The sequence below is a fragment of the Lygodium microphyllum genome, chromosome 29 (assembly GCF_053477565.2).
Source record: "Lygodium microphyllum isolate KBCC chromosome 29, Lygodium_microphyllum_v1.1.10, whole genome shotgun sequence".
NCBI lineage: Eukaryota > Viridiplantae > Streptophyta > Polypodiopsida > Schizaeales > Lygodiaceae > Lygodium > Lygodium microphyllum.
Genome location: NC_141163.1, coordinates 29,846,870 through 29,873,766, shown reverse-complemented (window position 1 = coordinate 29,873,766; position 26,897 = coordinate 29,846,870). Strand labels below are relative to the sequence as shown.

The 26,897-nt window shown below is 41.9% G+C and overlaps 1 protein-coding gene across 2 annotated transcripts; it reads right to left on the bottom strand.

The window, feature by feature from the left end:
• Positions 1 to 647: 647 nt before the first annotated feature.
• Positions 648 to 26,122, bottom strand: LOC148010489 (filament-like plant protein 6). 2 transcript variants are annotated; one of them, XM_087671483.1, is made up of 6 exons: positions 25,808 to 26,122; positions 20,423 to 20,589; positions 6,048 to 6,228; positions 3,349 to 5,962; positions 3,107 to 3,170; positions 648 to 1,485 (listed from the first exon to the last, which is right to left on the bottom strand). In XM_087671483.1, exons 1-6 carry the CDS (start codon positions 25,821 to 25,823, stop codon positions 955 to 957), a joined length of 3,573 nt encoding a protein of 1,190 aa, XP_087527609.1. In that variant the 5' UTR covers positions 25,824 to 26,122; the 3' UTR covers positions 648 to 954. The 2 variants fall into 2 exon arrangements, with proteins under 2 accessions (XP_087527609.1, XP_087527610.1); XM_087671484.1 differs by having other exon boundaries at positions 25,826 to 26,122.
• Between the last annotated feature and the right edge of the window lie 775 nt (positions 26,123 to 26,897).

The following is a 26,897-nucleotide window of genomic DNA, read 5'->3' as shown; positions in this document are numbered from 1 at the left end:
GAGAGCTAACTCTGAATAAAATTGATAATGGGTTCTGTAAAATGGCTTTAATCCATATATGCGTTAATCCAGAATGTGTATATGCATTCCAAGTAATGTATAAGGGGTTCTACACGAGCTATACATTGTACTTGAAAATGGGTTCATGAGTAATTAAACATTAAACCTATATGGAATTGATGAATCTATAACATGGCTTTATTCTACACACTTCCAATGGTAGAAAATCCTCCTCCGAAAAACAGGGTGGTTACTCTCTCCTTCTCGTCTACATGGCTTTATATCTTATTTCCTACGGTAGAAGCTGAACAAATGAACTTTCGAGTTGGAGGCATGAGATTGATAGCGGGGTTACGAATGCACAAGGTTGACAATGGATTTATATTCCATGGTCCTTCGATAGCGATGGTAGATGAGCAATTGAACAATAGATGCCTTGTTGTTTTGTTATTTCTGATGACTAAGTTTTTCCTATGCCTTGTGGCGCCTTCTGGGTTGTGAAGAATCTAAATTGGGTGATAGCTCTTACACCTCAAACACATGCAGTTGCTTAGAAGTAATTGCTTCGTAACATCTCTAACATATGCGAAGTTTATTGCAAAACAAGTTATTCAGTCACATAGATGCTCTTTAACATCGATCCACCACTGTAATCACATATATTGAACTAACTATCTGAGAGTAGAAATTACCCTCGAGCTTGACTACTACAGAATCAACATTTGTTATAAAAATTGCTCGTGTGAGAGTAGATTCGTGTTATGATAACCATCAGAATGAATTCCTCTACACACTGCTGGTGAGTGAGTCATACTCTTATATGGATAACCATGATAATGAATTATTGATATATATATATATAATTACACTAATCATAATTACACTAACTATAATGAAGATGATGAAGCGTGATGCTGATCATGATACACTGTACAAAGAGCATGCAGGAAGAAATCAGTGGCTGCTCTTGTTGGCTCTGGAGAAGAACCTGGTGAAGCTACTGGGAGCATGTTGGTGACGATGATGTTCCTCTACTTTGCCTGCTGGTTCCTCTTTCTCTTCTTCTTCGTCTTCGTCTGAACTAGGCATCTGAGCCAGCACGGCTTCTATGTAATCTTGGTGCTGCACGGTGTTCCTGCTCGTCATTCCAAGCTGGGTCAAGCTCATCAGCTCAGAGTCCACCATATCCGAAGATGAGGATAAGGAGGCTGAGAAGGAGGCAGCACTGCTGTTGATGATGCTTATTCTGTCATCTGCAGCTGCAGCAGTTGCTGCCACCTCCTCCTCCCTCCTCCCCCTCCTAGTCCTCCTACTCCTCAAGGACCTCAAGGGCCCCTCCCCCTGGGGTGCATCGCAATCTGCCCCTCCGTACATTGTCGTCGTCGGTGGAGATGAGGAGGTCAGTGCCTGCAGCTGCTGACCCAGCACCAGGATACTCTGTTGGCACTCCGCTAGCTTCTTTGCTGCTTCTGCAATTTCCAGTTCCTGCAAGACACATAAAAAATGCAACTGGTAAATCTTTCCAGTTTTTTTTTCCTTTTGGGGGTCCCAAGACACATCTCCAAACGACAAGGGGGCCCAATGGCCATGGACAGTTGAAGAACCATGAAAATGAGAAATTCAAAGCCAACCAGGCCATGAAAAAACCCTACTACCCCCACAAAGTGCCAACCAGGCCATGAAAAAACCCTACTACCCCCACAAAGTGCAGTAGCCATGTCCAAGCAAGAAAATGTCATTCACAACCCATAGCTTCAGTTTTAACATGCTAGATAATAGATGGCAAGTAGCCCAATGGTACCTGTGGAAGCTTGACAGCTATTTAAGCTCCCCGGTGAACCTAACTCACCCCCCTTTTCTCTTCAAGTATTTACTTTTCATTCACTTGGACTATGAACAGTGGTAAATGCAGGCAGCAGGGCACTCAAACAATGAACCACAACTTGGTCTGGATTGTTTAACCCCAGTACACAGCAGTATGCAGGCCCGACAGGTAGTAGACAGCAACACGATGCAGGTGAATGGTGCACTGCTGCATGCTACAGCCAGCTCCATGGTTCAATTAGTTAATTTTTATCAGCAAATAGCATGAGACTGGTGATGCGAGACACGGCGCGTTCAAAGTAGAAGCCAGAACTGCATCTCAGCAACCATAAAATTGAGACAGCAAACACCATGATAGCAGGACACTTGTGGGGGCAATGACACTAAACAAACACCAATCACACAATTGACAAAGGACTGCCTATTTCTAGACTCACTTGCCTAACTCTCAATTGTCTAGACTTTTGTCTCCTTTACAAGTACACTCTTAGACTAGGTTTCTAAATGACCTCACAAATTGGCTCACTTTAGATCCCACTCAGATATGAATAAAAAGTGGCCTAACTCTGAGTCTGCCAAATCTTCAAGTGGCTACGCAGGACTCAGTCTCTAACACTGAGTCTGCCAAATCTTCAAGTGGCTACACAGGACTAAGTGAACTGTTAGGTGGCATAAAGGCACATCTAGCCTATAGCCCAAGTACACCACAAACACAGTCGTGTCTACCTAGACCTGTGAGACCTCTGGCACTTCTTACATGTCCAGATGGCTCCAACTGCCAGTGGACATATTTGACAGCCCTGACAGCCCTAAAGGTTTTCTAGTCACTTCAAAGAATCTTCATTTCACAACAACTATTTTGGTATGGACGGGTGCCATTCCATTGTCCCTCATTGATCTTGAGATGAGGCTTTCTTAGCCCGCTCATAAGGCAGTCAGTTGGGGTTATCCTCATAACATAGCTGGAACTTCCTTGCTAGTGGCTATGCTCAATTCCTTTATGCGAAGACCTCTCCTAATTTATTGCAATGCACCTTTGTGGGTTATTTTGTATATGCAGGGCCTTTCTCCCTATTGGATCACAAATGGAGGGAGGGGTCAATTTGACAAGTTGGTAGACTCAATGTGTATAGTGAAAATCGTAATTTCATTGCCGAACTCGGGAGCGAAATGCCAAATAAGTTTGAGAAGAAACCTGATGAATCAGCAGATAGACTTCTTGTTAATCTGTACTACTTGTACAAGTGATGATATGATGACCAACTTGTTTCAAAACAATTACCTTTCTCGCAGGTTCCGGTTTTTGAACAACTTGGAGACTTTCGGAGCAATTTGAAATAGAGCTCCTGAAAAGAGAAAAATCGACTTTGATCAGTTTATTGTTTCCACCTAACAACAGCAGAAAAAGGGTGCCTCTTTCATAAAGCTTTGGTGCGTCCAGAACATAGGCATGTGCCAAAGAACCAGTAACTAAAAAATGATGCATATTTGTGCACATGTGCTGCGAAATGATGAGTTACTCACTTGAAAACCTGGTCCTTCAAAGCCTGGCAAGTCACTTCTAAGTGATCCCTTTTTCTGTGTTCAAGAGAAAGCTCTTTCTCAAGAATCTCTACCTTCTCCTGCAGACGTTGAACTGCTAAAGTACTGCCCTGGAGGTCTTTGTCTGATTTTAATTTAGAAGCAGCCATGTTGGAAAGCTGTGCCTCGGCAAGGTTCTTTGAAGCTTCAGCAGACGCAACTTCAGTTGTAAGAGTTGTTACAAGCTGCTCTACTTCGTAAAGCTTTGCTTGCAAATGTTCAAGCTTCTCTTTATCTGCTTCTTTAACTTTTACCAGATCGTCCCTCTCTTTTATTGCTTTAGCCAGCTCCTGTTCTATGCTATTGAACCTTCCAAACTCTGCTCGCATGTGAGTTTCCAGCGCAACCTTTTCAGCTTGGGCAGCTCTAAGCTCTTCCTCAATTTTTGAAATTTCTCGTAAAAGCTCCTCCCTTGTAGGTGCATCCTCACTTTCATCAGCAGGTACAACTTTCGTGGCTCCTTTTTCTGAATAGTCGGAGTTACCTGTATCAGATATCGGACTAGCTGAGCCACTGAACTCTCCAGTCTCCCCATTTCGATAACATAGCATAGGATCAGACTTAACTGCTTGCTTGGAGAGGTATTTAAGCACTAATGAGAGCCCAACCATGAAATGTAGAAGGTCAACCTCTCCATGTAAAAAGTCATTGCTAGCAGATATAAATTGCTGCATTTTGGTATCAAACTCAGGATCTATAAATTGCATAGCTGGTGCCAAGGAAACGCTTTTAGCAGCATTTTCAGAATCAGATAGATTTACCCTGCTTGGAAAAGCTCTGCCAGTGCTTTTACCTATTGCAAGGTCTTCAACCAGGCGGATTACCTTGCATATAGTGGAAGTTAGTTCTGGTCCGGCTCCCTGGTGTTTGAACTTGGCCTCAGAGACAAGAGGTGACACTTCTTCTGAGTGGTTCTCAGCACTAACAATTGCTGTATGTGAACTTGAGAATTCACTACAATCAACAGGCACTTCGGTGGCTAGACTATTGCCATAATCACAGCTTATGGAAAGTTGCCTGATGCGAGCTTGAAGAGTTGAGACGGAAAGAGAAGAAACTCCCTTATCTGCTCTCATGTGATGCAAAATTGTCTCCAGATTTGAACCTTCATCTTGAGCCCTAAAAAATGCATCAAATTTCTGTTGTAAACACTCTAGTTTTGCAAGGTTAGCAGCATTTTCAGACTGCAATGCAGCTAATTGTCCCTCTGTAAAAGCTAGGTTGTGATTCACTTCCTCATAAAGTTGGTTGGCTTTCTGAAGCTTTGCATTTTTCTCCAAGAGGCTTTGCTCCAAGTAAGATATTCTATCCTTAAAAGCTTTAATTTCTAAATCTGGACCAACCCCAGCCTGTGGCTTCAGAATGGATTTACCAGTTTCTGAAGGCATTGATGCAAGCCTCTCCATTTCAACAAAGTCATCCATAATGTCAACTTCAGATGTGTTTGGAATTTTTTCTGAAGTGTGAATGGGTTTTCCTTTCTTGAACTGATCAAGCTCTGCAATTAAAGCTGTGGCCCATGATTCAGCACAGCTGATCTCATCATCATTTCCATCCTCTGATACTGAAGTGACACTCTGTGGTTGGCTAATGTTGAAACTTCTTGTACTTGCTGCATGCAGATCCAACCCCGTGCTTGATGCCTTAGGTACTCCTTGCGAATGTGTCAAAGTTTTGAGTTGCTCTTCAACAGAGGATAATTTGCCAACTGTTCTTGCACAAATCAGTCTTGCAGACTGCAGCTCACTGGTCCTTTTGGCTAACAATTCTTTAAGCATCTTGGTTTCTTCCTCTAATGCACTTAAGTGCTCAGACTGAATATTTATCTCCTCTGGTATCAAATATACTTCCTGTGCCTGGTTCACATTGGAAAGTCCAGGTGATCCACCTCCTTTGAAACTTCTCCTGTTGTTAATAGATTTTTCCTTCCCTGGCTCTATGATATCCATTCTCACCTGCACAACCCCACCTGGATGGGGCATCTTCTTGCGTACCAGGGCTCGCAGCCGCTGGCATTCTGCGTCTAGTTTAGATATCTTTTTAATATCCTCCAAATGTTGTTTGCTTGCGGCAACTGCAGCTCTTTTACCTAAGTTATTCTCCTCTAGCCTAATCTCTAGCTCCTTGTTTAAAGAATTGAGCTTATAGTTTAAGACAACATTTTGTTGCTGCATAGACTCTAGTTGAATCTGCATTGTGCTGACTTCAGCTTCAGCTTGAGAAAGAGATCGACTGATTTCTGCATTGTTTAATGCTCTTTCCTGAAGAGATTTTGAAATTGCTATGTTTTCTGCATCTCTCTCTAAGAATCGTCGCTCAGCATCTGCTAATTTATCCTCAAGTTCAGCACAAACTTTCTCCCATTCTCTACTCTTTTTCACAACAGCATCATGAATATTTTCTTCTTGCTGCTCACGAACATACCGAAGCTGCCACATGCATTCTTTCAAGGCTCCATCCAAATGAGAGACCCTGTCCTCTGCAGCAAGCTTCTGCTGAAATGCTGAGTCGAACTGTTGTTTGAATGATGCTGCCTCTTGTTCTGCCTTTTCCCAACCTGCGAAAAGGTCAAAACTTGATCAATGAGCTGGTTATTAAATTACGTCTTAACATGCTCACTACAGAAAAACTGATTTTGCTACCTGATACAGCATCTTCTGCAACTTTTGCATGTTGTTTCACTAGGAGATCATTGGATCTAACATCCTGCAATGCTGTGGACAGTTTATCACTTAACTCCTTTATCTTTTGCTCATATTCTTGCCAGTGTAATGGTGCTTCATTAGACATTTGAGAATGGTAGACGAGAAGCTTTGACACTTCCTGGGAAAATAAACATACACATTTCCACTGAGTAGATTTCACACATCCACATGGATGATGCATACATAATGAATGTGACACATCAAACCTAGGTTGCATCATACATGTTGTGTCATATCAAGCACGGCACTTGGGGTTTGTAATGCACTCAGCTTGGGTTAAAACTCAATAATCTCTGCAGAAGTATTATCCACATATAGAAAGAAAGTGATATGTTCAGCAACGATCACTGCTCAAAGTATCTCGCAAGAGCAGTATTATCCTGTAGAACCTGAACTATTCTATCCATGAAGTAAGGCACTGTTTACCACGCAACTGGGGGGATATAATCATCATCTAGTCATCTATCATGAAAAGTAAGGCACCAGAACCAGTGTGATCTGCAGTGCTTTCCAGTGTAAAACAGGGGACTTGCTGTATCTAGCTGTAATGAACAGCAAGCTTCTACAAGATGTGTAAACCAGCAATACTTGCTCAGAAATAGGAATCCTTAACACATTTGTGCCAAACCATAAGCTCGAAAAGAAGAGTGAAAATAACAGCACTGAAGATTTTTTTGATTCTATGTACTTCAGTCACACTCCATGCTCCCTATGCAATGACTTCCTTTTATGACCTCAAAAGTTATCTGGCACTATAAGCCTATTTCCACTTAAAAAGCTAGATAAAGCATATATACATATATGCATATATGCATATATGTATACATACATACACATGCATATGCATGTACATAAATGCAAACATGAATGCATGCACAGATGTGTGGATACTTACATACATGCTGCATATGTAAACATGTACAATGTCATACTTACATGAATGGATGCTTGCATGTATATTGATTGCATGCATCTGTGTGCATGTATATTGATTGCATGCATCTATGTGCATGTATACATACCTACATGTACACATGGCACATACCACATTAAGACACGGAGGTTCAAGGTCATTGTGTTCACTTTAGCATAGTATGTTTTATCATTCTTTTACATTCTCTGTGTTATTCTTCATCTTTGAGTTCTATTGTTTATCATTGTGTTACTATTGTACACTTTGTATTTATCTTCTTTGTTCGAGTATTTCTTTACATGGTATCAGAGTTAGGTTCACTTTGAAGATATCTAACACTTAATCAAGCTTGACATCAAAGAGGAAGTAAGAACATAGAAGAGAAGATGCCTTCATCCACTTCATCGCCAAAGCAATCTCCATCACAATGTATGTCAAGAGCCAAACAAGAGTGATACTCCCAACTATCTCCTACTAAACTATGAAAAAATGAGATTTAACAAATTGGTATGGCCAATCTAGAATGTATGAGATCATGCAAGAGAATACAAGACGATTCTTATGCAACAAACCCTTCAAGAAAGCTTCAACGTATGAGCCCATAGATCAAACCAAAGGATCTTGCAAGACCATCATACATACCATTCTTTAATCCAATTCCATCTCAACAGTAAAGGTAAACAAGTTTCATTTGCTAGGCCTTCTACTGCTCCTATTAGCAAGATTGTCGGCTCATGTGTGAGTGTGTGCATGCCTGTCAAGGTTGGACACATTATCCTTATTTTAGGCATTATTGTAGTGATTTATTTATGGCATTTGTGGCAATTTTATGCCAATTGGCTAGCATTAACCAACCAACTACTGTTTATGGCCTATTTTATGCCTATTTATAGTGGGGCTCCTCCTCCTCCTTAATCATCACCATCATTCATCAAGTGGACTTCCCATTGGAGAGAGGAGCTGGTGCCAATGCCCACACAACCAGAGACTCGCTGTTGTACGTGATTGTCTCGTGTTTTCTTTTGCAATATTCTGTTTTCCCAAGCACATCTCTGAGTTCTCCACTTTGCAATATTCTGTTTTCTTTCTCTTTCAGCAGTTTATTTCAGCATTTGTCTATGCTTCCATTGCTGCACCACTTCTGACATGGTGTCAAATTGCAGGATCTAGGTTCCTGCTGCTCGTTTTTCTACTAATTTCAGGCCTTCCCCTTCTTTGAGATGACCTGTTTGTTGTCTGCCCTTCTGTGTTTGCTGCAGCCTGCATTTAATGCAGCATCACCTGACGTCAGCCCCAACAAGACCTGCGTTTTCAGGCTGCAACCGTGTTGCTACGTCTAGCAGCTCCTGACTTGCTGTCATCTGCTGTCTTTAACCCAGATTTTCTGCATTTTCAGCATCTGACACTTGTCCACTAAAGGGCAACATCTTCTGACTGTTTTCTTGCAGATTTTGGTGTTGACAACACCGTTTTTGTGATCAGCCTGTGAATACTATGTGTAAACTCTCTTCTTTTGCAATCTTTGTTGTTTGATTGGTTGTCCTCTCTCTCTGTCTACCTTCTATCTTCTCTTCTTATCCTCTCCATATGGCTCCTCCATGCACTTGTACATATGATAAGTTACATGGACTTCACTATCTTACATAAGAGTGTTGTGATAAAAGCATCATTCGCATCTGGTACATTGTTTGTGGAGCTATTCCCCATCCTCAACATCCTTTTCCACTTCCTAAATATTTTGATGAGCACGACCATGAGGAAGTTGTGCTTACATGGGATTCGGATGATACATGTGTCTATTCTGCTCTTCTTCAAGTATTTCTAAAGAAGCTCTACCAATAGTTACCTCCTACAAGAGATCTCCCGAAGTATGCTCAACGCTTCAAATGTTGTACAAGGCACCTTCCACCATGTGTGCAATGACCCTTTATGGACAGCTTTAACAGATGAAGTTTGAGTCTTAGGACACATTCGGTCATTTTTGCTCCATGTTACACAAGTACAAGACCAAGTTGGACACATGCAGTCTGCCCTTCCAGAGACGCATCTCATGGGGTACAATACTCTACAAGCTCCCCCCGAAGTTTGATGGAGTGGCGAATGCTTTGAGAGTAAAGGCATCATCCACACTTGTGAGCTTCACACATATGCCCTCAATGCTACTTGAGCATGAGGTATCTTTGCATTTATAGGGGAGGCTTCCATCTCATTATGGAGGTTCCAATGAGACTTTTACAACTTTAGAGAGGGGTGACAAGAATAAGAAGTCGAAGGCCCAATGCTATCACTATGGTAAGAATGGACACTTATGGAAGGACTACGAGGAGTCAGCAACCTTACAAAATAAGAAGGAGAAGAAGAAGTAGGATGCAGACTTCTCTAACAAGTCATCCTCTTCCTCAGAATCTAACTCCAAATCTCCGGCCAAGGAGAAGCCCTAAGCATGGAGAGGATTGACTTCTTTAGATCGAGGGAAGGGCTTGGCTGCCCCTTCCTTTGCTGCTACTTTCTAGTGCACGTGATGTAATCATCCCTCACAACTCTCCAGTGCCAAAGAGAAAGTGTGAGAGGGTGGTGAGATGGAGCAACCAAGTCTCATCTATACAGGTATACAAATGCACAAGTTCCAAAGAGGGATATATTTGATGCATTGCCCGAAGTCTAGCAAGTTCAAACCCTGTAGCTAGGATTGACATCCAAGTTCATGATGAGCTAATTATTTGAAAGAGAGCAAGCTTGGCTCCTAGTATTGAGCTCACCTAAGGGGGCACTTTGGTGGTCTAGCCAAAGGCGGGGAATCCATGGTCACATATGTTCAAAGGCATTTTTGAGAAGATGATCTTGTATGCTACTGCGAGACATTGATGATGAACACAAAGACATGCTATGGTTCTCTACTTTCAAGAGCTACTATAATCAACATCAACATCGCGTTCTCTCCGAGGCACCTTGGTGGCAACTTGATTGAGCTAAGAGAGGGTGTTAGCAAGTTTGTCAACTCATGTGTGAGTCTATTCATGCCTGTCAAGGTTGGGCACATTATCATTATTTTAGGCATTATTGTAGTGATTTATGTATGGCATTTGTGGCATTTTATGCCAATCAACCAGCATTTAATGTTGGTCGACCAACTATTGTTTATGGTCTATTTTATGCCTATTTATAGTGGGGCTTCTCCTCCTCCTTAGTTATTCATCATCATTCATTAGGTGGACTTCCCATTGGAGAGAGGAGCCGGTGCCAAATGCCCACATAGTCAAAGACACTGTTGTATACGACTATCTTGTGTTTGATATATGGATTCCATTTCTCGAGCACATCTCTGAGTTCTCTTTTTTTGCAGTGTTCTTCTGTTTTCTTTCTCTTTTGTCTTGTGTTTAGCAGTTTATTTTCAGTACTTTATGCTTCCATTGTTGCACCACTTCTGACACCTGTACTGCAAATACTGGGGTAAGTTATCAAGATGATCCTTATCAATATGTAAACCTGAAATGAGGTGATTATAAGCAAAATTCTAGTAAAACTTCTTCATCTCATACTTCTTTCAATCAATTTGCTTTTGGTTCTTTATCATCACATCCACAAAATCAAACATTACAATTTCAATTTCCCACAATTCTACCTAACTCACAAAATTTTTCCACTACATACACATCACTTCCTTCCACAACTCACATTTCAATCCAACCACATCTCACCCTTTCCTTCCAATGCACCGTCATTCATGCAACCACCTTTAGCACCATTCACCACACCGAGGGAAACACCATCTTAGGCACTTATTTCTCTAGGCCCTTTGCTTATGCACAACCAAGTGGTGGAGGTGTACTGGTGGTAGGGTTGTTTCCCCCCCCCCCCCGAACCAAGCACCTTCGAGAACCTATTTGCAAGGATCACCTACCCAAGCATACCCACCCCCTAATGTTGCCCAAGTGGTACCACCATTTGCATACATGTGCTTACCTAGTGGACTATTTGATCATGTTTCAATGCCTCAACCTACAATTGGGTAAGAGCCATGGGTTCCAACTTTCATTGCCTCCTCCTTCAGCACCATATGGTATACCAAACTCTATTCCTACATACCACAGAATACATCTTATGCAACACCTCAAAGTTCACACTCCACATCAACATCTACCCAAAATGTATTCACTAATAAGAATCATTTTAATGGGTCTAACTACACCACTTGGTCTAATCTTGTGAGGCATATCTTAGACTCACATAACTTACGGGACCTTGTTCAAGGGCTAGAACCCCAACTGGACCCCCATTGGCATCCCCCAAAGGTTGTCTGCTCTGAAAGCAAGTAATGTCTCTGTCATTGTTGAGTTGATGCAAGATATTTTACTTGAATTTCAATCACAAATTCAACATTTTGACCTACCATCTGAGTAGTGGTAACACTTGGCTACTCACTATGTAGCTTCGAATAGGACTCATTGTATCAATCTTGACCCATGAGCTCCAAGAGTTCCAAATTACAAACCAAGATGACCTTAAAATAAAGTTAGTTGAATACCAACATTTACTCACAGAGTTTGTTACTACTAAATTTCCTAAGTCCTTTGATGACCAAGTCACACTATTCCTAAAGAAATTACCACACAAGTGCTTTAATTTTGCCCAACAAGTGATCTCACAACCGACCATGTCCACTTTCTATGATTTGAGTACCAACTATTGCGTTACGCAAGGCCATTTGACCAATTCCCCAAGAAAGCTCCTCTTACACCCATGATCACATAGCATTCAATTGATGTGTATCCTCACAAGCATCCTCAACACAAAGAGGCTCTTCACCACAAGCAATGGCCAATAGAGCAGAGCCTGTAAAGTTCCCTAATGCCTAATGAGAAGCTGCTCTAGTACATCCAAGAAGAGTGAAAGCCTGTCTGCTATCCCATAACGTATCCAGCAACCATCTAGGCACTATCTTTGCTTCCCAAATAGAAGCCCTCTTTGAGATCTTTGCATCATCATGATCTCCTTCGTCAATGGAGGGAAAATCACGCTGAAAATCAATGTGGACCTTATTTTCACTTCTTAGAAGGGAAAGAAAGGAAAGGGCATGAACAAATATAATGACCAAAATCAAGAAGAAAAGTTGATTCACAAGGGAACACACTATCATAATTAAAACCAGGATGGGAAAGTACACATAAGAAAAATAGGTACTATCAACAATATCAAAAGGCTGACCATGTTGACGTGTGTCATTCAAAGACAAAAGACACATAGCCCAAGAAACCCCTCAATCAAACCACTATCCCACAATTGCAAGATAACCCCCCACAATGCAAACAAGGTGGTGGCAACCAAAACAATCAAGGGCAATGGAGATCTCAAAATCACACTACAATAGGTCAACCATCACAGTCTGTGCCTTTCTTGACTCCCAAGGGGATGTTACACTAGTTTCTTGGAACGGCAATGGACTTCAATCCTCATGCCACCTCATCTCTATGGATCCATCAAAGGTTGGGAGCTTGGTCCATATCCACAAGCTGCTCACAAACAAGGCTATTTTTGAGACCCACCCAACATGTCCTTACAACCATTAAGCGTTTAGGTTGTGCATGGTGGAGCCACCCATTACATGACTCCATTACGTAACCTCTTCATCAACCGCAGTCCAACCGCAAGGAATATTTGATGTGGTAACAATTCCTTTGCCAAGATTTAGGGCATAAACTAAATCAAGTTTGATGTTGATCAAGGTGGGGATCTCACTACATTAGACAATGTTTATTATGTGCCCAGGTCGAAGTGAATCTTCTATCCATCCATCAACTTTGTTGCTTGGGGAGAGCAATTTTCTTTACAACAACCACAAACAAGGTCCTTGATGCGAAGTCTAGTTTACCGATTGATCATAGTGAGATACAACCTAATGGCTTATTCTTGATGTCACAGTTTCTATCCCAACCGATGGCTAATGGCTTTGAATTCTATAAACTCCATTGTTTGCCTGCAACTAGGAATCTTGTGAATGAGGAGCACCTTCGACATTATCGCTTAGGACACCATGGGTATTACTCTCTTTACAAGTTATCAACCCGTACTATTCAAGGAGGTCTATAAAGCATACCAACTCAGGAAATAGCATCATGCACCATATTCTCAACAAACTTCCCATAGAGCTAAGGAGCCTCGTCAATTGGTTCACGTTGACCTTAGTGGGTCAGCATCCATTGCTACCTTAAATGGAGTATTGTACTTTTCCTCTTAGTGGATGATTATCCAAGATATATGTAGGTATACTTCCTAAAGGCTAAATATTAAGCCTTCTCATATTTCTCTACAATGTACATGGGTGTGATTAGTGCAAAATTAGATGGGTGTCCATATTCGGATAGTGACTGATGATGGCAATGAGTTTGTCTCCCACAAGTTTTCCAAGTTCTTACAAGAGCATGGCATCCAGACCAGCCTCTCAGAAGAGTTAGAGAACATAGGAACTCGGCTATCATGAACATGGCATGCTCTATACTAGTAACAATGGAGCTCCCTCAATGCCTATGGTCCAAGGCTATTTAACACTTCAATGTACATCCTTAACCAATAATCGACTATGGTAGTCCCTCATCATAAGACCCCCCTTCGAGGCATTACACGGCATTCAACCTACCATTTCCCACCTTTTGAGTCTTTGGGAGTCGTGCATACACATACTCCTAATGACAAGATGAGAAAGCTTGTGGCCAAAGTAGAGCTCCTGGCTTTTGTAGGCTACTCTTCAAAAGCTAAAGCATATCAATCATTTGATCCTAAAACAACCCATATCTTGCAAAGAAGAGATGTTGTATTTGACAAGAGGAACATTGTGCAACCTCTTTCACCAACACAAACTTTTGAGCCTATCCCTCAACCTGCAGTTCCTAAGATAGTGTCATTTGAGTCTAGCCTTCTCCCCGCTCCTAAACCACCTATAGAGTTTTCAACTCCCAAGCCCGCTCCCAAGGACCCATTATCTTGCTAGTACAAGCTAATCATGTAGGATTCACGTTCCACCAAATACAAACTCAAAGAGCCCTAGAAGATCTACTAAGCTCGCATCTATTGCTTCCTCTATGCTTGTCTTTATGACAAATTACAAAGCACACTTTGAGCCAAACAGTTGGCAAGAGGCTCTAAAGCATCCCCATGGCAAGAAGCCATGGAAAAGGAGCTTGAGAGCATTGACCGAAACGAAACTTGGACCTTGGTGGATTGTCCAAGCCACAAGAAGGTTATCAAGGCTAAATGAATCATTAGAACAAAATTGAAAGCTGATGGAACCTGGAATAAATACAAGACTTACCTTGTGGTACAAGGATTTCCATAAAAATAAGATATTGATTATGAAGTTTATTAGTGGCTTTGGTCTCCCATCATGGTTTGCCCTTCTATTAGATGGGCATCAAAAGCACCTTTTTGATTGGTTATTTGGAGGAGGAAATCTATGTGGAGTAGCCCCTCGAGTTTTCCCTTCCAAACCATAAAGCTAAGGACTTTTGTTTGTGAAAAACCCTCTATGGATTGAAGCAAGAACCATGTTCTGTGTTTCATAGAATGAACAACTTTCTTAAATCACATGGATACCGTTCCACCCAACTATGACCTAAAACTTTGTATCAAATCCACTTCAGAGGAGTCAACTATATTATCTTGTATGCAAATGATCTATTTATCACGAGCTCTGATCAACATGGGGATGGGATCTTTGTATCCTAGCAAAAATATACCCTTCAGCTAGTGCATCAATATTGCTTGCACAAGACCCCTCTCACAACCCCACCTTTAGATCCCATTGTGAAGCTATTGAAGGATGCTCATGCATAGCCTTTTGATACACTTGCCACATAAATAGGATACACTTGCCACATCCTCCATCGAGATATACTTTATGATGGCCACATCCTCCATCGAGATCAAGTATACGGCTCTTTATGATGGCACCACTAAGGTTCTATATCTGAGAAGCTTGCTGGTGAAACTTCAATTTCCATGCATTGTTTCAACTGTGATCTATTGCAATATCTAGTGTGTGATAGCACTTGTTGGTAACCCCATCATCAATCAGAAGACAAACCATGTCAAGGTTCACTATCATTTTGCCAGAGACTAGGTGGAGCTAGGTACTATTCACCTAATATTTGTGCCTTTAAGTAGACAATTTTGCAAACATGCTAACCAAACCGAGTCCTTCATTATCTTCTTCCATGGACCAAAGTGGGTGCTCCCTCCCCTTCACTGTTGCCATTACAAGGAAAGGTAGTCCCCATAGCTTTTCCTTCCACCATCCAGTGGTGAGAGGGAGTGCCTTCTTCTTTTGGCACCTACAAGATTTTGGTCTCCATTCATTTAGCTACTTCATGTACTTCACATCATTATCCATATGTGTCTTGATGATCATTCTTATAAAAGGATGCTTGGGTAAGTGAAAATTTCACCTACGAGAGCACTATCCAAGTGACACCATTGTATAAGCATTATGTTTGAGTATAACACTTTACATTACTCGTTGCATAAAACTTGCATTGGCATTGTGTTTTTGTAAATGAAGCACTTTGAATAAGGGGCACACCTTGTATTTGCAAGCACCCATCCAAGGATGAAATCTCCTTCCATAAATATATATATAGTTCCTTTACTTCTCCACAGAGTGGTCGACCTTGGATCCACTAGATTCGCAACATCTCCTATGGTAGTCTCCATGGTAGTATACTATGGCAGCACACAGCACATACCATTATATTTCATTCATCACTGACACCCATTGTGTAAGCACTATCTATTTTGTGATGTTAAAGCCAATCATCTCTTTTCTTCCCATGGGCATAGATTTATAAGAAAAACCAAAGAGGGGGAAAAAAGAAAAGAAAAGACAATACAAAGCAATTTTGCATTGCCTTTGTAAGTCCTAGTCAGCCATTGGGCAGCCAATGAGCATTTGTCCCATGTCTTGGCCTCTCTTGGGAGGCCCTTTGGTCTCCTGAGGAAAGATAATCATTGCCTCTATACCCTTGATAAGTTCTTAGGCAGCCACCAAACACCCATGAACCAATGCCCTATCTACTTTGGATGGGACCTGTCAGTGTAATTAAGGCTAAATTATGCTTCCGATCCCTCCTAGTTCTAGTGTGGGCCTCATAGGGAGTGTTATGCTAAAACATGTGCATCAACATTAAAACCTTCATTAGCTCATTCTAGACAACCCCAAAACTCAAAATGCGAAAAAGTTTTTGTGTCCCATAAGCAAACCTACAAACTTTGGTTGGTTCTTCATCTTTTAAGAGATTGGCTACATAGTCAATTGCTATCCCCAATTAGTTCATTACTCTCCATCAGCTGGCACCTGATTTCCAATGCTATCCACACCCCTCCCAGAGGATATCTCAGTTTGTGGTGTGTAGTCCAGCCCCTCTCCAGCTTGGCGACCTGATCAGCCTTGTCATACAGCCTGTGTTTGCTGGTCATGGCCTGTCTTCACCATCTCTAAAGCATCTAGCAGCTGTCACCTCAGCCAAAGGATATGTTTTCATGTTTTGCAGGCTGCCCACCAGCTAACATTATCTACTGCCACCCAACCTGTTGGAGTGCTCAACCAGCTGGGTTTGCAGCCTACTGCTGCCACCCAGCCCATCAGTCATCATCTCAAGCTGTCATACTTCTTGAAGCTGCTGCATTTTAATTCCAGCCATCATTTGGAGCTGTTTCTACTGTGTTTTCTGCAGCTTGCAACCTGCCCTGCTGTTGCCATCATTGATCAGCCTGTCTGGACACTCTATTCTACTTCTACAGCAGCTGATCACTTTCAAAGACCGTCTGCTGTGTTTGAGGATCCATTGGAGGTACAACACACTCTTGAAGCTGTCAAAGTTTCCTCTTCCAGATTATCTCTATCCCAATCCACACGAGACAGAGATACAAGGTTCATTGTCTTCACATAAGCATAGTCTGTTCGATCATTCATATTCCTTATCTTGGAGTCCTCTTCACCTTTGAGCTCTACAGTGTTCATTGCATTATTGTCGCACACACTGATTTTATTTTCTTTGTTCAAGGATTTCTTTACATTTGATATGCTGACATGCGTGCACGTGTGCACATGTCTTTGCTTCTCCTTCAAATTGTTTCTCCTCATTTGCTGCCTATTGACCTCTCCTTCGCCCACAACTTTTCAATGTTGATTTGCCTGCTTGTTTGGACTGCTTTCTGGACTGTGTACTATGTTTCTATGAAGAATATCACAAACATGGAAAGAGAGGGGAAGAGGACATCCTACCCCGGTGGTTACCTCCAAAGGGAAATCTTACAAGGTGTGGGGGAAGCTTCAACTTATGTATGCGGCTCCCTCCACCATAAGGGTTGTTACCTTCTACAACCAATTGCAAAATACTTGGTTTAAGGTGACTAATATGATTCCGTCATTCATTCTCCAACTGACACAAATCTAGGATCGGCTTCAAAACTCTTTGCTCTTCGTGAAGCCCATTAATAGGGACTTTTCTTTGAAAAATGCCTCTGGAGTTCAATGGTGTGGCAAATGCCTTATGAGCTCAAACATCTCATACTCTCCTCAATTCCCAACACATGCCATTGATGCTACTTAAGCATGAATCTGCATCACCATTACAAGGAAGGTTGCCTTCTAGTTCTAAGGGCCCTCATTCGAGTGCCTCCATTGCTTCAGAGATGGGTGATACGAGGGAAAAGACAAAGGGTCAATGCTACTTCTATGGCAAGAAGTGGCACCTCTGCAAGGATTGCAAGAAGCTAGTGGCACCGCAGAAACAAGATAAGGAGAAGAGAAGGGCAAGGTCTCCCCCAATTCTTCACCATCCTCACATTCCGACTCCGATTCCAGCCATGTGAGGGAGAGGGACAGTCTATTGTGTTTCAAGATCCCTTGGAGGTACGACACACTCTTGGGGCTGTCAAAGATTCCTCTTCCAGTTATCTCTATCCCAATCAACGCGAGACACAAAGATTCAAGGTTCATTGTATTCACATCAGCATAGTTTGTTTGATCGTTCATTTTCTTCATCTTTGAGTCCTCTCCACCTTTGAGCTCTACTATGTTCATTGCAATATTGTCATACACATTGATTTTATCTTCTTTATTCAAGTATTTCTTTACATTTGATACACTGACATGTGTGCACGTGCGTTTTCATACTAATCAATGTTGATTTTTCTGCTTGTTTGGAGTGCTTTATGGACTGTGTACTCTGTTTCTATGAAGAAGATCACAAACATTGAAAGAGCAGTTTCTTTATCTTAGAGTCCTCTCCACCTTTAATCTCTACTGTGTTCATTGCCTTATTGTCATACACATTGATTTTATCTTCTTTATTCAAGTATTTCTTTACATTTGATACACTAATGTGTGTGCACGTGTGCACATGTCTTTGCTTCTCCTTCAATTTGCTTCTCCTCATTTGCTCCCTATTGACCTCTCCTTTGCCCACTAGTTTTCATACTAATCGATGTTGATCTACCTGCTTGTTTGGAGTGCTTTATGGACTGTGTACTCTGTTTCTGTGAAGAAGATCACAAACATTGAAAAAGAAGGGAAGAGGAAGTCTTACTAGTAGTTACCTCCAATGGGACATCTTACAAGGTGTGGGAGAAGCTTCAACTTCAGTATGAGGCTCCCTTGACCATGAGGACTGTTACCTTCTACAACCAATTGTAGAATACTCAATATAGGAGCACTCTATTGGTTGCCCATAGCCCATGCCTTGCACACTCTTGTGCTTTATATATGAATTCCATTAGTCAAGTTCACACATGTCTTGTTTTTTCATTCAATTTTCTATGTTTATAACAGCTTCATTTATTTGCTTCCATTGCTCCACATTCATCTAAAACATCATTTCATCATCTTTTGCCTCCATCTAGCACCATCACTCACACTCACAAGTTGTGCAAAAGGGCTGACACATTGCAGCCTTATACCTTTGTGTTTCAATGAGGTTTGTTCCTTTGATATCAAGATGTTCATCTTGTCTCCATATTCTCTTCTAACTCCATATTTGTGTTCTTTTTCACTATGCACTCTTACATGTCCAAGACAGCACTCTTTTTTGCTACACACTCCTGCACGTCCAAGACAGCAACCCTATTGAAAGGAGGTACCAGTCTCTAATGGTGAGCGATAATGGCTCATACCCACTAAAGGTAAGGAGGTTGGTAATAGTGCCCAAGTGGACATGGGCACCATGCGTTGCAAAGTGCAACTGCTTGATTCATTGTAACCCCTTACTCCTATCTTTGCCCTAACAATCTGATTGATACCTGCGTAAACTACCAGTCCAATGACTCAAAATTGAAGGTGTCAAAATCCCAAGTACAAATAAAAGCATCTATCTTCTTTCTAACTCAAAGTCACCTTGCTCACATCTCTTGCAGAGTGTGGATAACCTCTATCAAGATCCTAAGAAGAGCATATGTAGTAGAAATGTCTTGCAAATCAATGGCATGAGTACAAGTAATAATGCTAGCAATCAACTCCCATATATGGCAATGACTCTCAATCCACTCTATCTATAAGCAATTTGGCATGGAAGGCATGCTCAAGTACTAACCTATAATTAGAAAGACATAACTCTCCAAAAAATCCTCGTATCCACATGCTAGGCCTATGGATGACCATCCTCAAGGGTCTCCTCCAAACATCCTAAGCCCTAAGGTAATTAGTCCCTTGTGTAGTAGCTCGCTCCACTCTAATAACGCTCATTTGTATCATCCTCCCCAACGTAGCGGTATAGCCCAACAAGGTCACATCAAAAGGTCTATGAAGGAATAGGCCTCTCCAAACCCACTCTCCTAGGAGGTTCCATTGTAATTACTATCAAGGACTCCTGTGATAAGCCCGATGTCTCCATCCCTCCATTGTGCAAGCAACTAGGCCCCAATCATTGTACCATTTCATATACATACATATAGATGTATGCATGCATCTATCTATTTATTCAAAAGGATCCTTGCATAGGTTAAAAGTAGATAAGACCAAGCACCGTAATACTACACAACAAGTCAGGTGGAAAGGGATGACACTCCAAAGAAATGCCAAAATTATACTCTAGGAAGGACCTTGTGTGCAATTGACAAGAAAGCCCTCAGGAGTAGGGCCCCTAAACAATCTTCTCAATGGTGTGCCCCCACAGCCAAGGGCAGGTCCAATAATGATAAGCCAAAACCACTACACCCCACATGATGGTACACAACTACACCCCATATGAGGATACAACCGCTAAATGTGGCAAAGAATAATGCTCAAAACATACAAACTTCATTCGTGTTTGTTTATATCTACATGCATATGCATTTATTTGTGTGTGCGTGTGTGAGAGAAAACGAAGGTAATATCAGAAATGGAATCCTAAATTCAAACAAACCCACATACTTGATTGTCAAGATGTTGACTAGAATGAGTAGGTGATGATTCGCCATAATCATTTAAAGTAGTGATTCGCTCTAAGGATTTTTTCTTCCAAGGCCAGCTTCGTTTATCCATGTGGAAACAAGTTATCGACAGACAAAGAATGGGAAACTCGTTGCCCAAGACATCACCTGCATGAAACGATGATACTGTCAGCTAAGTGAGATTCAATAGAAAACAAGACAGGCTTCTTAAGTCTCACATGAACTTTACGAAATAAGCTCCTGAATGCTCAAGTGGATTCGTTCCCGTCATTAATACTCTTGCAAACTAAATGTGACTCATTTTAGCGTAAAAGTTTCGTGTGATATGTACTGATAACACCTTGGGTTTTTTTCAGAGAAATGAACATTGGGTTTAACTTATCAAGGAAAAGCATGCAGTTTTCTGTGATATTAACTAATAATTATACTAACATGCCTTGTGATATTTTGGCTGAAGAAGTAGCAATTCATATTTACGTTTCAAACGAGATATCCACTAAAATTGGTCGTATGGCATGCCAGCGATTTTTGTTGTATATGCATGTTCCAAATGACGTGAAAACTGTTTCAAGTGTCTATCTGCCAAGCAAAGGTTTTCTCACCGTATGCCTTTACAGTACCTTCATACACTATTGTCACCATGTCGGGAATAAAGAGAGAAGGAAGAATTTTTATAGTTTTATCTGTCTTTTGATGATGACGACTAGTGACAGGTAGATGTTTGAATTCCCTCTATAGGTCCTTGTCATGTTAGTCGATTATAACCAACTTGCTCTCTAGCCAACAAATGAACATGCCGGACTACCGTGTAGGCAGCATGTGCCGACCTTGTGCATTGCATGCTACTCTCTTTACTGTCGATCCAGTTTGCGTGTGCTTCATTGCATGCTACTCTCTTTACTATCGATCCAGTTTGTGTGTGCTTGATTGAACTGTGGACCTTTTGATTGTCCGGGCTAGCTGACCGTGAGTTCCCAAGTATCTCTCTACTTCCACCGTCCTTCATCGAGTTCTACTGATGGGTATTTTCCAGTGGCTTTGGTGGCACCATCTCTGTGCTACCGAGATAAGGTGGTGTCATGCTTAATCCATAGTGATCATGATCATGCTCACCGGTTGACAGTGGTAACCAATGCAAAGAGGGTCATCGCCTTCTTCGATGGGATGGTCGGTTCTATTTGCTTGATGGATAGATGGCTGCTACATAGACTCTTGAGCCCTCGGACGGACTCGAATGGCGGTTCCCTCTTAAGGAGGAAAGTCGACTTCTCCAAAGGATCGTCTTCTTTGGTGGCATGGTCGGTTCTATTTGGCTGATGGACACATGGCTGCTGCATCGACACTTGACCCCTCGGACTGACTCGAATGGTGGTTCCCTCTTAGGGAGGAAAGCCAATTTCTCCTACAGCATGGCTAGACTCAGGACTGGGCGGGTTTGCCTATGCAAGTTTTGGCATTCCTTGATCTCCTCTACTGTGAAATATATATATATATATTGAATTTTCTCCTCCAGCGCATGTCTTGGCACAGATGGGGGGGTTGTCCCTGTCCTATAGTAGTGGAGTAGCGCTTCTCACATATGCCCAAGCCAGAGAGGAATAATTGTGAGAGGGCAGAGTTAGGGAGTGTTGATGTTTGCCACACATTCATATGATGCATTGGACCTTGACAGAGGCTTTCTACATGCATCAATATAGTCTAGAAGTTCAAAGCTTGTAGCTGGTTTGACTTTTAGGTCCATGATGGGAGGTTTGGACAGTGAGCAGTGTTTGCTCCTAGTTTGTTCCCACATGAGAAGACACTTTGAGAGTTTGGCTCAAGGTGAGGAATCCATGGTCACAAAGTGCTTTAAGGAGGCCTGTTTATAATAGGCATAGAGACCCAACTATTTCCATTTTCTATGATCAAGGTTTTGAGTCTAATTGACATCAACTTGATGCTTCTTCTTTAGATGCCTTCTCAACTAGGATTCATGACCAACAGCTGAAGACTTTTGAGTATTTCCAATGGTGCGTTCAGGTACTTCAAGCATCTTCTTCATTCAGCATTATTCTATATACTATGGTGGTGTAGGTTTCTGGCACATTATTATTATGGCATGGGACTTGGCAATGGTTCCTAGGGGCTTGGTGTTTCCCATCACTATGTACTTTATTATATTGACCATCCATGACTAGAGAGAGGGTGTTAGTAATATACATTTCATGGGTGTTAGGCTCTTTATTAGGCTTTGTATTGGGTGCCTTTATGGGCAGCTAGGCAGCCCATTTTGGGCTAGCTCATTTGTCTTGAGTACTCATCCTTAGGCCTATGTATACTCCACTCCACTCCTGTTGGATTACATCCACTTGGAGAGAGGGAGACTAGAGGTACTACTGATCACCACACATGCCATTCACCAATGTGGTTTGTGTGGTATATCTTTTGTATTGTATTATAGATTCCATTACCTATTCATTCACTATGTTTTTGTGCTCTCTCTTTCATTATTCATTCTTCTTGGTGTTTAGCAATTGTGATTCTTCCAATTCCCTTGCTCATTCTCACAAAAGCCAAGCCTATTGCCAAGGGTTTTGTCAAAAGCCCAGCTTGGACTATGCAAAGATGTTCAACCCAACAACTTCCATGTCTAGCATCATATTGATTTTGGCTTTGGCAGCTCATCATAAGTGGCATGTTTATTAGATGATGGATGCAAAGTCTTACCTTCTTGAATGAGAAAATTTATGTCAAGCAACCACCTTGTTTTTGTATCCCAAGAACACATGACCAGGTTTATCGCTTGCAAAAGGCCCTCTATTGCCTAACGCAAGTAGGTAAAACTTGGTATCATCGAATAAACCGCTTCTATTTTGACAATGGCTTTTGGTAGCCTAATTATGATCCCAACCTCTATTTGAGACTGTTTGATGAGTTGGTGACATATGTCATTTTGTATGTTGATTATTTGATCATTACTAGGAGTCATTGTGAGCACATTATACGATGGTCTAATTATGATCCCAACCTCTATTCTAGATTGTTTGATGGATTGGTGGCATATGTCATTTTTGTATATTGATGATTTAATCATTACTAAGAGTCATTCTAAGCACATTTTACAAACTAAGCACTAAGTTTGAGATGGTACTGATGATAGATCTTGAGCTTTTTCGCTTTTTATTAGGCTAGAGGTGTTTAAATGTCCATTTCAGTAGAGATATGTGGCTGAGTTGTTGAGCCTTTAACATGACTATTTGTAGCCAATTTCATAGCCCAAGGACCCAAGTTCAAAGTTATCCCAGCATTCTTCACATGCAATGGCAGATATCACTAGGTAGTAGGTACATGCACCTAGTTGGATCCTTGATATGGCTCATTCAACCTAACCAAACATCTCTTTTGCAATTATTATCTTGAGCTCATTTATGTAAAGACCTCTTTAGGCCCATTGGCAAGCTGCCTTACAAGTTTTGTTGCACTTGCAAGGCACCCCACCCATGGTATTTTGTATGCAAAGAGGGTCTCGCTGATAGATTGGGATAGTCGCATAGACTTTCAAAGATCTACTAATGTTTTTGCTTCACCTGGGATCACGTGCCATTTCTTGGAGCAACAAGCAACAGCCTAATGTTGCTCTTCCTTCCACAAAGGCCAAGTATCATAGGCTATTGCACTTTCTTTCACAAAGGCCAAGGAGTTAGAGCTGGTTCAATATCCCACAACAGACAATGTGACAAATATCTTCACAAAGGCTCTTCCATTGCCTTCGATTCTTCATCTTCTACATCCCTTGGGAGTTGAAGCACACCCAAGATCTGAGAGGGGTGGTGTTAATAGTCATGTTTATTTCTTGGTTATGAGCCCTATATAAAGTCAGTAATAAGGGACATTAGGAGCTCTCTCCAAGTCTTCTCATTTTGGTCTCGCTTTTGATCTTGCTGTCCTTTGCCCCTATTTTTAGGCCCCATCCATCTTCTTGGCCCAAGACGCCACTTGAGAATACTATTTGGTTTGTTTACGATTATGTCACCGAAGAGCATTTCGGGGTTTTTTAAGGGTTTCTTGTCTATTTGTAGGCACCCCTCTCAATTGGTCATTAACACTTCCTACCTTCTCGTTCCCAACGCCCTCACTGCAGCTACACATTCTAGCAAGTGCAAAGGCTGAAGCCTTGGATCAGCTTTCATCATCATTGAGCTGATTTCATCTTCTTGCCTTCGTTCTCAGCTTACTCGAGTACTCTTTCCTTCTTCTACTACCGTCTCTCACAAAGGCTTACAATGGATCAGTTGTACTCACCAAATTTTTGGTCTCGAGGTCTTTTTGGACGCTACGAGACACTAACATAACTCACATGTGCTAAGGTGATTTGATTTATCAAACTTAATCCCAAAACCCAAGTCTTGATCTCACCCATTCTTGATTATTCGGTTTTTACAACTACTTGACTCGATTGAAATGCAAATCCCCATGGGTTGTTGGTAATACCACTTCTTTCATGCTTTAAAAGCCGCGTCAATGGGAGATGTGTATGTGTCTAATTTGGCGATCTGTTTGGGCACATCCACACTATTCAAGGCGCAGAAGGTTGATCTAGGCCATCGTATACTCAGACCCTACTTCTAAACCCGTTGCATACCTATTTGAAAGACCTATGCTTCAATTCTTCGCATAGCCTTCTTTCTAGAGATCGTAGAGACTGCAAGCTGAGATATTTGCATCTATCTTTTGGTCTCAAAGCCAAAGGCCTTTAGGCTAACTGTAAGACGCCAAATGCTTGAGCTTTGGTATAAATTTGCCACCAATTTCATGCTTTCAAACAATATGAAGATATAAAATATCCGCAGGTATTCAACACTGTACTTGAAGTATTCACCGTTAAGATTTGAACCTACTTAGGTAAGCGAGGACTAATCCAACCTTTTAATGACCGCGTAGCCAAAAATCCCCCGAGAAAAATAATTTTCTTATAGGATGATCTCTCTCTCTCTCTCTCTCTCTCTCTCTCTCTCTCTCTCTCTCTCTCTCTCTCTCTCTCTCTCTCTCTCTCTCTCTCTCTCTCTCTCTACACGAGTTCAGCTGGAGAGTTTATCCAAGTCACTTTATACAATGCAGCATTGCTTGAATCGTGCACAAACTGAAGGTTAACTTAATGGATGAGATTATGTGAGGAGCTGCTGTTGTAGATCTAATGGGGCACGCACATTGCCAGCTCTCTCTCTCTCTCTCTCTCTCTCTCTCTCTCTCTCTCTCTCTCTCTCTCTCTCTCTCTCTCTCTCTTGTATGCCAAATGTGCTGATCCGTGATGGATCTTAAGCTGTGGTAAAGCTACACATCGAGAACCAAGAACGACTTGAAGAGAGAGTGTAATGTCGAAAGGCACCTGGAAAACCACACATACAATGGCTTCTGCAGGCATCGGCAGGAGAGTTCGGGGAAGGAACCTAGAGTCGGCAACGATGGAGAAGCCATGGCGAGGACGACGCAGGAGCGATAGGGAGCGAAAATGCAGCAGCGGAGCAGGGGAGCAGCTGACGATGATGATGGTGATGAGCATGGGAAGTAGTACTGGGAGGGGGTGAGCCGGGGTCGGCCCATGAAGACGTGCATATGGCGGTTCCAGAGCCGTTGTTGTGGTTGGTGACGGGAGACAAAACACAGTCAGAGAGAGAGAGAGAGAGAGAGAGTTGGTGAGTGCGTTGCGAGCACGAAAGAGAAGGGAGGGGGAGGGGCGTCCGGGGAAGATGGGATGTTGATGGGATGGTGGCACATCCCTGAGTCGAATTTTTTAAATATTAGAAAATAATTTTGTATCGCATTTTGGACATTTTTTTAAAAAATGCTGAAGACGTTTTGTGTTCGCGACCTCGGCTCTTTCAAGTTTCCAGCACGAGATCCCACGGGCCACCGCGCACACTCATCTACCACATATCGCTTACGTGGACGTTTTTTATTGGATGCCTCGGCGCTGACTTTTCACCAAAGATTGTTGATGGGGGACGGTTCCAAACTTGTCTCTATGGAGCAGTTCCTCCGCGCTTGCATGTGTGTGTGTGTGTGTTTTTTTTTCGGGGGTTCTCGATGGTTTTCTAAGAAAACTGGAAACCAGCGACCGGTTTCCGATTTTCTCAAAAAACCTATGGGTCTGTTCTCATGAGGGTTTCCTGCCCAAAACGGTTTTTGCACAAATGGGGGGTTTTATTTTTGGAAGGAGGTCACATTGAAAGGTTTTCTCATTCTAAATTTAATAAAAATATTTTTTCTGTACTGAAAGTGTATTCGTCCATCACTTTGCAAACTAGGCGAAGGTGACTCCCCGTCCAAAAGTGGGCACGACATTTCCTAGTTTAGCAAGTGCATAACAAGTCACCTCCTCTTCGAGATAAGGAGAGGGAACATTCAACCCCCTATCTAAACGCTTTGATTGATGAGCAAGTTGCAAAGTGGGTGTCTATCACTCAATGTGTAACCCA

What these genes read in the sequence shown, in the direction of transcription:
- LOC148010489 (XM_087671483.1), bottom strand. An exon ending in GTCAACATCTTGACAATCAA is followed by an intron (nt 6,229 to 20,422) that starts GTATGTGGGTTT and finishes TTATTTTCCCAG; the next exon opens with GAAGTGTCAAAGCTTCTCGT. An exon ending in TGCAGAAGATGCTGTATCAG is followed by an intron (nt 5,963 to 6,047) that starts GTAGCAAAATCA and finishes ACCTTTTCGCAG; the next exon opens with GTTGGGAAAAGGCAGAACAA.